Source organism: Lagopus muta, chromosome Z (genome assembly GCF_023343835.1).
Source record: "Lagopus muta isolate bLagMut1 chromosome Z, bLagMut1 primary, whole genome shotgun sequence".
In the NCBI taxonomy this organism is placed as follows: domain Eukaryota; kingdom Metazoa; phylum Chordata; class Aves; order Galliformes; family Phasianidae; genus Lagopus; species Lagopus muta.
This window is the reverse complement of record NC_064472.1, coordinates 46361381-46372356: the sequence shown is the minus strand read 5'-3', so window position 1 is coordinate 46372356 and position 10976 is coordinate 46361381. Positions and strand designations below refer to the sequence as shown.

Genomic DNA, 10976 nt, shown 5'->3' with positions numbered 1-10976 from the left:
CATTCAGTTGTGTGCGAGACAAACACTGTCAATAACAGTTAACTACAAAAATGAAATGTTTTAAGTATATAGCTGTGAAACCCTTCATATTTTTGGTATTTAACCAGCAGTTTTTATAATCAGAGTGCTGACGCTATTTCACATGTAGTAAAGACACAGACCCTGTGGCAAGGTGAATAAAAATTACAGTTGCACTGGCTCTGGAGATGAAAAAGAGCCCTACTGAAAAGTATTACTCAGAAACTATGCAACTTAAACACGAAACTTTAACTTATAGCTTATTAAGTCAGTAATAAATGTCTTCCACTTGAACTGAAACAAGTGGACACTGTTTTCATACATTTGGAATAAGTGTAATCATCAATGGTTTGTCATGCCACAGAAAATGACAGAACTGCTGAGTCTGGATGATTACTGTATATAATCCAGTAACTCGAGGTTCCACTGATATGGTAATGCTTCTCACAGATCTTACAAAATAATTAATGTCCATTAATAAGAGCTGCTGTCTATCCCCTAGATTGGAAGGACAGGGTTATGGAAATCCCCATGCCATGCTCAAGCCTGAGTATTTTGCAACATCAGCAACTGAGTCCTGGCAGATCACACTCTCTCTTTACTTTGAAGGGATGGGAATACAGTATAGACAGAATATTTACAATTTTTAGGGTAAACTGACTAGAAGACCAGCTGTAACCTTTTCTCTTTTTTATAAACCCTGCTTTTTAACATCATCTTTTTGTAGAAACATATGGCAAAGCAAATAAAGCTGTCCTTTTGGTAAACAAAAGATTTCTTTTGATAAAAACATATAAAAGACAGTTTTATCTGCTGCATGATATACAGGTACCCGTATACAAGCATGTATACTACACAACAAAAGAGAAGGTACTTTGAATGTTACAGGTCTGATGTAAACAGAAATTAAAAATAAGGAGACTCAAAAGTAGAAGTACATTGACTCACTCCATCATGCCTACTTATTGCAGCATATACGATATAAAATTGTTCAAATGCAGAAATCACCTGCTTATCTTTTAAAAACAGCCAAAAGAGATTTCTTTGGATACGTAGTTAACTTAAAAAAAAAAAAAGAAAAAAGAAAAAAGAAAAAAGCTTTCAGCCAAGATGTGTGTTACATTTCAGCCCACAAAAGAAACTTGCGGGCAAATTATAAACTCCTGAAAATAGAAGTTCATAACGACAACGGACAATACTTCATTACAGTGACATCAGCAGAGCCTCTGTAACACGTACTACTTTTGAACAAGTTTACAGTCAATATCTGAAGACAACGAAAAGGTTCATGTGCAGCTTTTTCTTTATAGGTGTGCAGTTCAAACTGATAAATAAATGGATTTCCTGAAATATGTAGAAAATGAGAAAAGACATTTGACAAACGTATGTACAATGCACATTAATCAATCTTGTTTAAACAGAAGGTTCTTAAATGCACTATAAACTGCAGGCATGAATGGCTTTTGCGTGATCAATTATTTATTTGAATGAGCACTAAGAAATCGTTTAAGAAGTTCTTTCCAGTTTTTTCTGATCAAATGCACTTATTCTCAGAAAGAGTGTCACTACTAAGTTCTTCACCTAGTGAGGCTTCTTCAACAGATAGCTTAACATCAGGTACACACACAGAAGATTCACTGGAAGCTGTACAGATAAAGAAAATAAATTATTAGGTTTTATATTTAAGAATATGCATGCTAAAATATCAGAAGCAAGAAAAATGTGAGGGAAGTGTTGTTATTTCATAAGAAATAGCATACTGCTTTGACAGTGGCAATGAGATACAGAAAGAAGCAAAGGAATTGCAGTTGATCTCAGCATCTCACATTTCCAACAAAACATTCTTGCCTCATATACCATCACAGGAAGGTGAGCTTTCTCACAAAGGCCTTGAAGTTCTCAGGTGATGCATTTACACCTTTTCAGAGAGCATCTTTCAGAAAATCTTTTATGTACTATCTTCCACTTGTTTAAATAAACTACTTTTGTATTGTAATTTTCAATTTTGAAGACCTCTTAATATATGTAAAAGGACTAATATTAAGAAAAAAAAAAACAAAAACATTTTCAGTATAAAATATATATCACAAAATGCACTTGTAAAGCAAATATATGAAATGACTTTGGCTCTAAAACTGTTTTTCAGGAAAAGGACCATTAGGTCCCAGCTACTATGCAAAGCCTGAGATACTGCAAACAAATTGTATCCACAAATTGAATAACTCAAAGAAAAATCCATCGTGGTAACATTTTCAGCTTAGGTCAAAAAGGGTAAAAAAGTATTTTTTTTTTCTTTTTTTGCAAGTATTTTTGCAGCTTTTGGTCTGTATGCAAATGAGCAGCTGAGCTCAGTTAAAAACTCTAAAACCCAACACTTAAAAAAAGAAAGCTTTTTACCGTGTTCATGTGTGTGATTTTAATTACCAAGGAAAGAATATATTGCATGTGGCAAGATAATGTTATTTAAAAAAGCATTAAAAATGTTATTTTCCTTTGATCTTGTGTACATGTATATAAAATTTCTGCTTCTACAAGCTTTGTGTGGAAGTTTTTCTTTAAGTGATCAAAATTCACGCACACAGCAACAGTGTCTGAATTATTCTTCATTTTTCTTCCTTCTTCAGATTTGTCAAAAGGAGATCTTCAGGTAGAAACAGTCAACTTTTTTTGCTGGACCATTACTATACTTCATGTTAGAAATTCTAGCATTTAAACAATTTTCCTTTGCTTGTCTCTCCTGGGGATAGCCAGATATTACTGTCACACTTCAAAATGAAAAACTATCAATTTTGATGCCACAGAAATCCTTTCCAACATCTCAGAGAAAAAGGGAAAATAATGACTAGTTCAGTTTCATTATTAAAACTATTTGTGCAACAGCACTGAATTCAAATTGTCCCATAAAATGACCTCACAGACAAGGAATGTTAAGAAATAGCCGTCCTCAGAAACAACATGATATGTAAGAAAACCAACGAACCAAATGAAAATACTGCTGGAAATAATTCAGTGAAATTTTACAATTTTGCCCCTCACAGAAGTTACTTACATGAAGCTGGTTTCTCTATTGCTGGCTTTTCTGGCAAAGTTTCAAGTGGTGTTGGCTGGATTTTTGCAGGGGTGTATGTATTCAATGAAATTTTTCTTCCTGACAGTGGACTCATGTAAGTTGGAGAAGCTGAAAGGCAAAAAAAAAAAAAAACCCAAAAAACAAACAAACAAAAAAAACAGTAAAAACACTCAGCTTCAAAAAATGCAAACAATTGTACTACAAAACTGTTGTCTGTCTGATATTATCTGTTGTCTGTCACGTTCCATAAAAGCCACTGTTATACAACAAGCAACTCAACTACAGATTTTTGATTACTGCATTGCCAGTTAAAAAAATCTTTAAAAATTTAGTTTGGAAAGTGATATAACTTCATGCTGCCACTAATCCACGTTTCAGGAATTACTGCCTTGACAGAAAACTGGCAATAGCATTAATGCTACTTCCCACAGGTGATGAAGATTGCACTGGAATGCATATTTAATGCAGAAAGTGAATGAGATGTGTGTACAGTACATTACTCTCCAAACAACTGCATGCATTGTAAGAAAGCAGAGGGGGAACAAAGCACATATGCCCTCAATTCTGTCAGGTCAGATTTCCATCTGGTGATAACCAGACCACCAGAGAATATTTTAATAATACTGTCACGCCTTGTGTACTGTGAAAACTTGAACTGCTACTGAAGTAACACTGTCTTCCCAACCAGCGTAACAAGGCATTTTAAATAGCTGAGAACTTTGACATTCTTATGACCTACTGAGAACTCTTCCAGTAAAACCAGCTTTCTTAATTGATCTCCTCTCCTACATATAGGAGCCCCACGCTATCAAATTAGTTACTGATTCAAATATGGAGTGTATAAACCTAAAGCAATAGTAAAAAAAGGAAAAATCCTAGCACCCATGTAACAAATTTTCTCATCAGCAAGTACAAGTTTTTCCTCATCAAAGCATGAGTTTGTAAGCATTTCCTCAAGATTGTTTTTCACTCAGCTGACATACAAATTATAACTGTGCTAACAAGTGGTCAACTGGACCCAACTGAAACTGCTTCTGAAGAAACAGCAGTAGATTTGCAAATGGGAAACCATCTTCCCAGAGACACACACACACAGAAAACTCAGTTTTCATTTAGCTTCAAGACCACTTCAGCATTAAACATACTGCACAAATCATTAAAAAAAAAACACGGAGTAATGGCAAAGCACTCCATAGGTTAAACACTAAGTAGTACTGAAATAAATAGGGAATGGCAAAGCACTCGACACGCTAAACATTAAGTATTACTGAAATAAATAGAGAATGATACATTTTTAAGAAATGAAAGGCAACTAATCTCCTGAGGTTACTCTGGTAGAACGATACAATACAAAGGCAGATATACTGCGTGCTCACTAGAAAGGATTCCTTATCATTCAACTAACAACGTGGACAGCTCAGACAAGTTCTTAATGTGAGAAAATAAATGAATTATGATTTTGCAAAGTCCCTGATCTACTATACCAGTCAACAGAAGCATTAATTCATTGGATAATAACAGTGTCTATACAGTGAGATACACTGTAACTTTAAACTTTTGCAGTATCATTGTTTTTTTTTTTCCCCTTTTAAAGCAAAATTCTTAGTTTGCTCATTAGCTGTAGAATACTAGACAGATTCACTAGACAACATCTAACAATTTAATGTGAGCATAATTACAAACTCAAATCAGTACATGTCTCCTGTAGGTTTTCCTTTGATGGAGCAGCAACAGAGGCAAGAAATTCATCCACTTGCTTCAAAGACAGGGAGTTGTGAAGAGTTTCCAAAGGGCAAATAGAAGGCACCATGGAATATAGTTCAAAACCTGTAACAAAAATAATAATAAAAAAAGAGATTTCCAGACTTAGGACAGGATTTAAGCTATTGCATCAGCAAGAATTAATCCATGACAAAGCACATGCAGACATAGTACTGTTGAAATCATATTAAATATTACAGGAGTTGGAACAAGATGTGCCAATTTCCAGGATATACAAAACTCAAGGTACCATACAGCATATCATGGGATATAAAGCCCATGTGCAAGTCTGCAAACTTTACAGTTGTACTCTTCTAAATGAAAGATAATCTTCCTCTAAGACAAATGTAGTTAAAAACAAAACAAAACAAAACAAAACAAAACAAAACAACAAACAGTCAGGTATAGCAGTATTTCTCCTACTCATTCACATTCCTCACAGAACAACAAGTAGGTGACTAATTCATGTAAGTGCAATAAGACAGCTATGTTGTAAACAGTTAGCCAAAATAAGAACTACAAATGCTACCGCTTCTGGGAAGAAATATATTTTCAGAATTCAAATTCTATCACCTTCATTATTCTGTGAAAACAAACTGTAGCCTTATGTATCAAAGGAAAACCACTATCTGCACTTTTCTGCCTTTTGTTAATGAGTTTCAACTTTGTAAGACAGTTTTACACCTACCTTTTGGCATTTTAAAACCTTACTTAAAATACCAGAAGTTTCATACATTGGTCCAGGTACGTATTTCCAAACCAAAATCTAAAAATTCTTTAGACTTTGTTTTTCTATATTAGTATAAGGCAACCATGTATATTCCTATTACTAACGTAAGGACAAGTACTTAAACACATCTTGGGAAAAAAACAACCCACCCTGCAGCTCTGTAAACTACTGCATACTTGGTAACTCAATGAACAGCTCTTCATTCAATTGCATTTCAAAAGCAGAAAATACATCCATTAGTATTTTCAACATACAGCTATAACGTTACAACTTTGAAATTAAATACTGTAAATTTACAGTTGCTACACTTAAAAAGATATATTTAAATGAAGAAACAATAGTGAATGAAATAATGTTTAGAGTTTCAGTTCAAGGTACATTTATTAGCAATAGTGTTATGACTATGAACTGTTCCCTCCCCCCAGACAAATAAGCATCAATATTCCTCTGTTATCCAGTGTTTCCCATAAACTCATTCAGTGCTTTGCACAAAGAAGAAGAATTTCATCCTGAAAATGCCTATATTTATATTTGAATCCACCTTGGCCATAAAGCTGGAGGGACAGTCACTCTAAATATCTAATCAATCAACACATACTTATGTCGGCTTCATTTATACTACAAATAAAATTATGCATTTCATGGAAACTTTGTTTTCAAGTACAAAAGAAACACCTCCACATATTTTGTTTCTATTTTCATGTAAACTCAACGACTTAAGTTTCAGTGTAAGCACTAAAATATGTTTGGCATACATGTTAATATCTTAAGTAACTACGCGTGCATGCAAAGCGCAAACCCTTTCTTTGCATTACAGTAAGGTTAAGACTTCTCTCTTTACACTGAGAGAAAAATCACAGTCGTGCAATCATTTGAATGATTTTTTTTTTTTAATTTTGCAGTGAAAGTAGTGGGACAATGTCAGGCTAACTTTTTAATAATTATTACTGTGACAGTGCAGTGTTATAGAAAACCATAAATGAATTTCAAGTGCACTCACAGTCTACACAAAGAGAAAAAAAAACATTTTTCTTTCAGGAATTTGCCCCTTCATAACTTTTTATTCAGTTTTGACAATTCTGCTGATAGCCATATACCAGCATGTTGCTGCAATATCTTCACAGCTGATACGACTTAAAAAACATCTTGGAAATTTTTCTGCAGTGTTTTATTTGAATATTTTATAAATTATGAAACCTCTTTTTAATATAATTTTGTGACAAACAAGTTTGAATTTTAAAGATAAAGAAGCCTGACAGTACCCCTTCAAAAAGCAATATCCTATAAGCTAACAACTTTTGAGTTTTGTCTACTCATAAAACATCATCCCCATCAAAATGCAAGACAATGAAAGGGTTACGCGGCATCTCAAAAAGCCACCCTGCTGCCTTACATTTAAAACCTGTAGAGACATACCACTGGAGCCTAGAAATTCCACAGAGGAAATGGACCAGCACCTAAAGAGGTGTGGGTGTTCTGCACAGAGGCCCAGAAAATAAGGTAAAGCACTGGCAGAAGATACTTGTTTCACCATGTTCCTTGAACTAAAGATGGTGGGAGAGGGAGGAGTCTGATATGAGTTAAAGGGTGTGATAACAACATAAAAGTAAGAAAAAAGAGTGAAAGGGACAAAGAGAATAAAAATGACAGTCCATAGGACAGACAAAACAACACCAATATGTCCTTATGTTAGTAGAGAACTCAGAAATCTGCAATGTATTCAGATACTATAGGAGCTCATGGAGCATGCATTAGTCTTGTAAAAGATGTGTGGGAAAACATCTGTATTAAATGAATCAGAACAATCAATGCATTCATTAAAAGAAATTTAGATCTATTTTTAAAGAATGCAGTCACAAAAAGAGAGCGCTAAATGGAACAGAAAGTAACCAATTATTAGATTGATATATTCAAATGCAGCCCTTTCTGACCCTGTACGTTTTGGAAATATTACTTGATTCTAAAGATAAATAATGGGTTCCTATTTTTCCTAGTATACCAGTTTTTCTTCAATAAGCACTGCAGTGTGAAAAAATTCCTATGTATTCCAAGTGAATATAGTAAAAGACCACCTTGCTTCTCAGCAAAGCAAAACAAAAATACTCTTTCTTTAACTTTGTTTCTAAACAAATTCATTTTGAGTCTAACACAAAAATGCTGATGATTTCCACTGCAGTTTCAGTGATGTCACCATCACTGAGCTCAGCCAGTGGCCTCACCTACTTTAAAACTACAGTCAAGAAATCTGGAATAGCTACTTTAAGATCGGGTGGATACTGAAGACTGAGTTTGGTTTCCGTGAACAGGATATATTTTGGTCCTATTCAATCACGTATAAAGTTAGGCAGGAAATATTTTGCTGAGAAAGAGGAAGATATACCTCTGTCCTATGTGTTACATGAGACCTTTTTTGCAAATATATCAGTCTGAAGACAATCTAACTCTTACTCTTGAAGCTTGAAAGGTCAATGTAAGCAACAGGCAGTTCTCTTGCTGTGACTTTTCTAGTGCAAGATATAATAATTTGCACATCTGATGAGACACATGAAAAGGTAAAATAAACTTTTGTCTGATGATAAATACAGCAATTAAGCAGGAATGGAAATAAAATGTCTTCTTTATATTTTTAATTTAGCATCACTTCAAGAAGATAGTCATAAACTCGAGTTGTCATTTCAGTGATTTATTTTAGAATCAGGCGGCTGATTCTGCATCAGGGAAACAGCCCAGCAGAAGAAAGGTGAAGAAGAAGCAGCAGCAGCCATCAAGAAGCATATGCCCAATAAAGATCAGATTTATCTCTGTTTTTATCTTGCTCCATACAGTCTTGATTACATGAGATATCAGGGACAATAATTTATTACAGAGATCACGATTAACAGCAGCACTTCAATTTTTTCAAGAATTTTTCTGAGGAATGAATTTTGATGTTATATTTTAACTAATGAATGGTAGAGAAGGGGATTAGGATATCTAATGATTACAAATATATTTGGAATTGTGCTTGAAGTTAGGAATGACAGACGGCTGGATGATACTGTACACCCCATATTTGAAATAAAAATAAAAGGGATGAAGCGAGGAACCTTTTGTTTTTGTTTTTAAAATAAAAGCAAAACGTACCATTGGTTGGGTGTCGAGCAAATGAGATAGAAAACCTTTTAACAGCAGAACCGCGTGTGGTGTCTAAGAAAGAGAAAAACAGGTACCTGAAATTTGTAACAGCTACCAAAAGAGGGACATTTTAAAAAAGGAAAAGAAGAGGAAAGAAAAAAAAAAAGATGAGAAGGTATTAGAACTGAGTGGCATGCAGAGGGGACCACGGAAAAGGACTAAAATCTAAATAGAGGTTAAAAAGAAGAAAATTTGGATTGCTGCTAACTACAAGATGTGTAATGAAGTGTATGAAAACAAGCAGAATGAGCTGGTGATTCTGGCATACAACGTTATATCAAGTTTGAGTTGAACATTGAGTAGTGAACAGAGAGGGGGAAACAGCATGAATACCGTCTCACCTCAGAGCTATAAAGGTGTCCTTTGGCACTTTTATGTTCTGAAATCTAGTGAAAAACTTTCTTCTCTACCCCAGATTATTAAAAACTGAAAACCTCCTGCTCTTTTGTAATCCAAACCCCACTGAAAAACAAGTCAGGAATCCTAAAATTTTCACCATCAGTATTTAAATTATCACTTTGTCATTTCTTTCATTTCTTGCTCCAGGTAATTTACTTCAAGATCAATAATTGATGATAAAACCTGACATTTAAAATGAGAAATTCAAAACTAAAATCTTAGTTTTCATTAAAAAAAAAAAAAAAAAAAAAAAAAAAAAAAAAAAGCATTTGTTGAAGTTATCTGACACGTGTTACAATTTTGTGAGCTAATGTTCGAGACAGAAATTAAATATGCTGTTGTTACACATAAGCAAGGTATGGTCAATTACGAAAGAACAGAACCTCATATAACTAATACTAAGGCAAAGGATTCTAGGATTCCATTAGAGAAAGATTTATCTTTAGAAGTTTAATGTGGCACATGGGTTTGTGCGTGCATGTGCGAGAGTGTGCACATACCATCTACGAAGCCAGAAGAAGTCAGCTTTTTACGATGCGTACGAGCATAATCCTGTAGGTTAGGTGCACTTGAAGAACCCCCGAGCACTGAGGTGCTAAACAGGCCCGCACAGTGAGACCCTGATGGGAGTTAGAGAAAATACATACAACAACCAGGTGTTCGTCCATTCACATTGGGGATGCATGCAGCATGCAAGCACATGGCTCTTACCACACAAAAGGCAGCTTTTGGCAGTGCCTTGGACAGGTTCACAATATGCTTGTAATGTCAGAAGTACTTGTAGGCTGAAACTACCATAATTTATTGTGCTTCTACTCATGAGACAGCACTCTCTGCCATATTTGCAAAGAGAGGACTGAGTTTAACACAGTGACTTCTTATCCTGTTTTCACATTTGGTAAAGAAAAGTTACTAGTTAGCATTAATGTAAATATAACCAAAACAAAAAAACAAAAGCAAGATGATGATGTGAGTCTTGTGTGCTTTAAAACCTGCAGTTCTGAAACAAATATGAACTAGGAAAATACTTCTCATTGCTTTCATCCAAATCAGCTTTTGAGATGACAGGTTGCAATGAAATATGCACGCATTTCCACAGACATGGAAATATTTTCCCTTTAACTCAAACAAAAAGTATATCAAATTGGAAATACTCTGTTCACAGTCCATCTTCCATCTCTGACAACGTCAGAAACTGAAAATGTCTAAGAGTTTCACAGTGTTAACTTGACTTCCTTTCCAGAGAAGACATTTGTACATTTCCATGCAAATAACAGTCCACTGTTACTTGTTACAGTCCACTGTAACAGTCATACAATCCTGCCACTGGAATGGAAGTTTTGACAAATCACTGAAAGCCACATAGAGAAAAGTAACTCTCATAGTTCACTGTATCTGGAATCTACATAGGACATTGACTGAAATGGGAAAAAAAAAACAAAAAAAAAACAAAACAAAGCTTTATTTTTTACTCAGTTCTTCACTATTAGTTGAAAGAAAGTGTTTTCACTCAGGACTCATCTTTTGAATTTTAGATAGGCTGCTTCTGAAGACCAACTATCTATCCAATAATACTTCCTTTTATTGCTTTTGATGACCCAAAAAAGGAAACATTACTAGCACATGTGACTAATCACAGCCAAAATAAATTGCCTGGTCTGTGGCAACAGCTTTCAACATCAAATGTAATACCTTGACCTATGCATAGAAATAAATCAACTTCCACAAGACATATTGTGTCATATTGGCAAAAGAAAGTTACTTAACTTTAGCAAGCACACAATAAAAAAATTGCTTCTGTAAACAAGATGTATGCATTTTACT

General features: G+C 34.5%; 1 protein-coding gene across 11 annotated transcripts in view; it reads right to left on the bottom strand.

Annotated features, from left to right (window-relative positions):
- Positions 1-1081: 1081 nt before the first annotated feature.
- Positions 1082-10976, bottom strand: part of PPIP5K2 (diphosphoinositol pentakisphosphate kinase 2) — a 49759-nt gene continuing 39864 nt past the window's right edge. For 5 of the 11 annotated variants that reach the window (XM_048932275.1, XM_048932274.1, XM_048932273.1 and 2 more), the window contains 5 exons: positions 9653-9772; positions 8703-8765; positions 4784-4915; positions 3068-3196; positions 1082-1662 (listed from right to left, as the gene is read on the bottom strand). In XM_048932275.1, the coding sequence (XP_048788232.1) occupies positions 1553-1662; positions 3068-3196; positions 4784-4915; positions 8703-8765; positions 9653-9772 (554 nt within the window). In that variant the 3' untranslated portion in view covers positions 1082-1552. Of the gene's footprint in view, positions 1663-3067; positions 3197-4783; positions 4916-8702; positions 8766-9652; positions 9773-9863; positions 10036-10976 lie in introns of those variants that run through there. The other 6 variants (XM_048932277.1, XM_048932280.1, XM_048932279.1 and 3 more) reach the window with 4 other exon arrangements.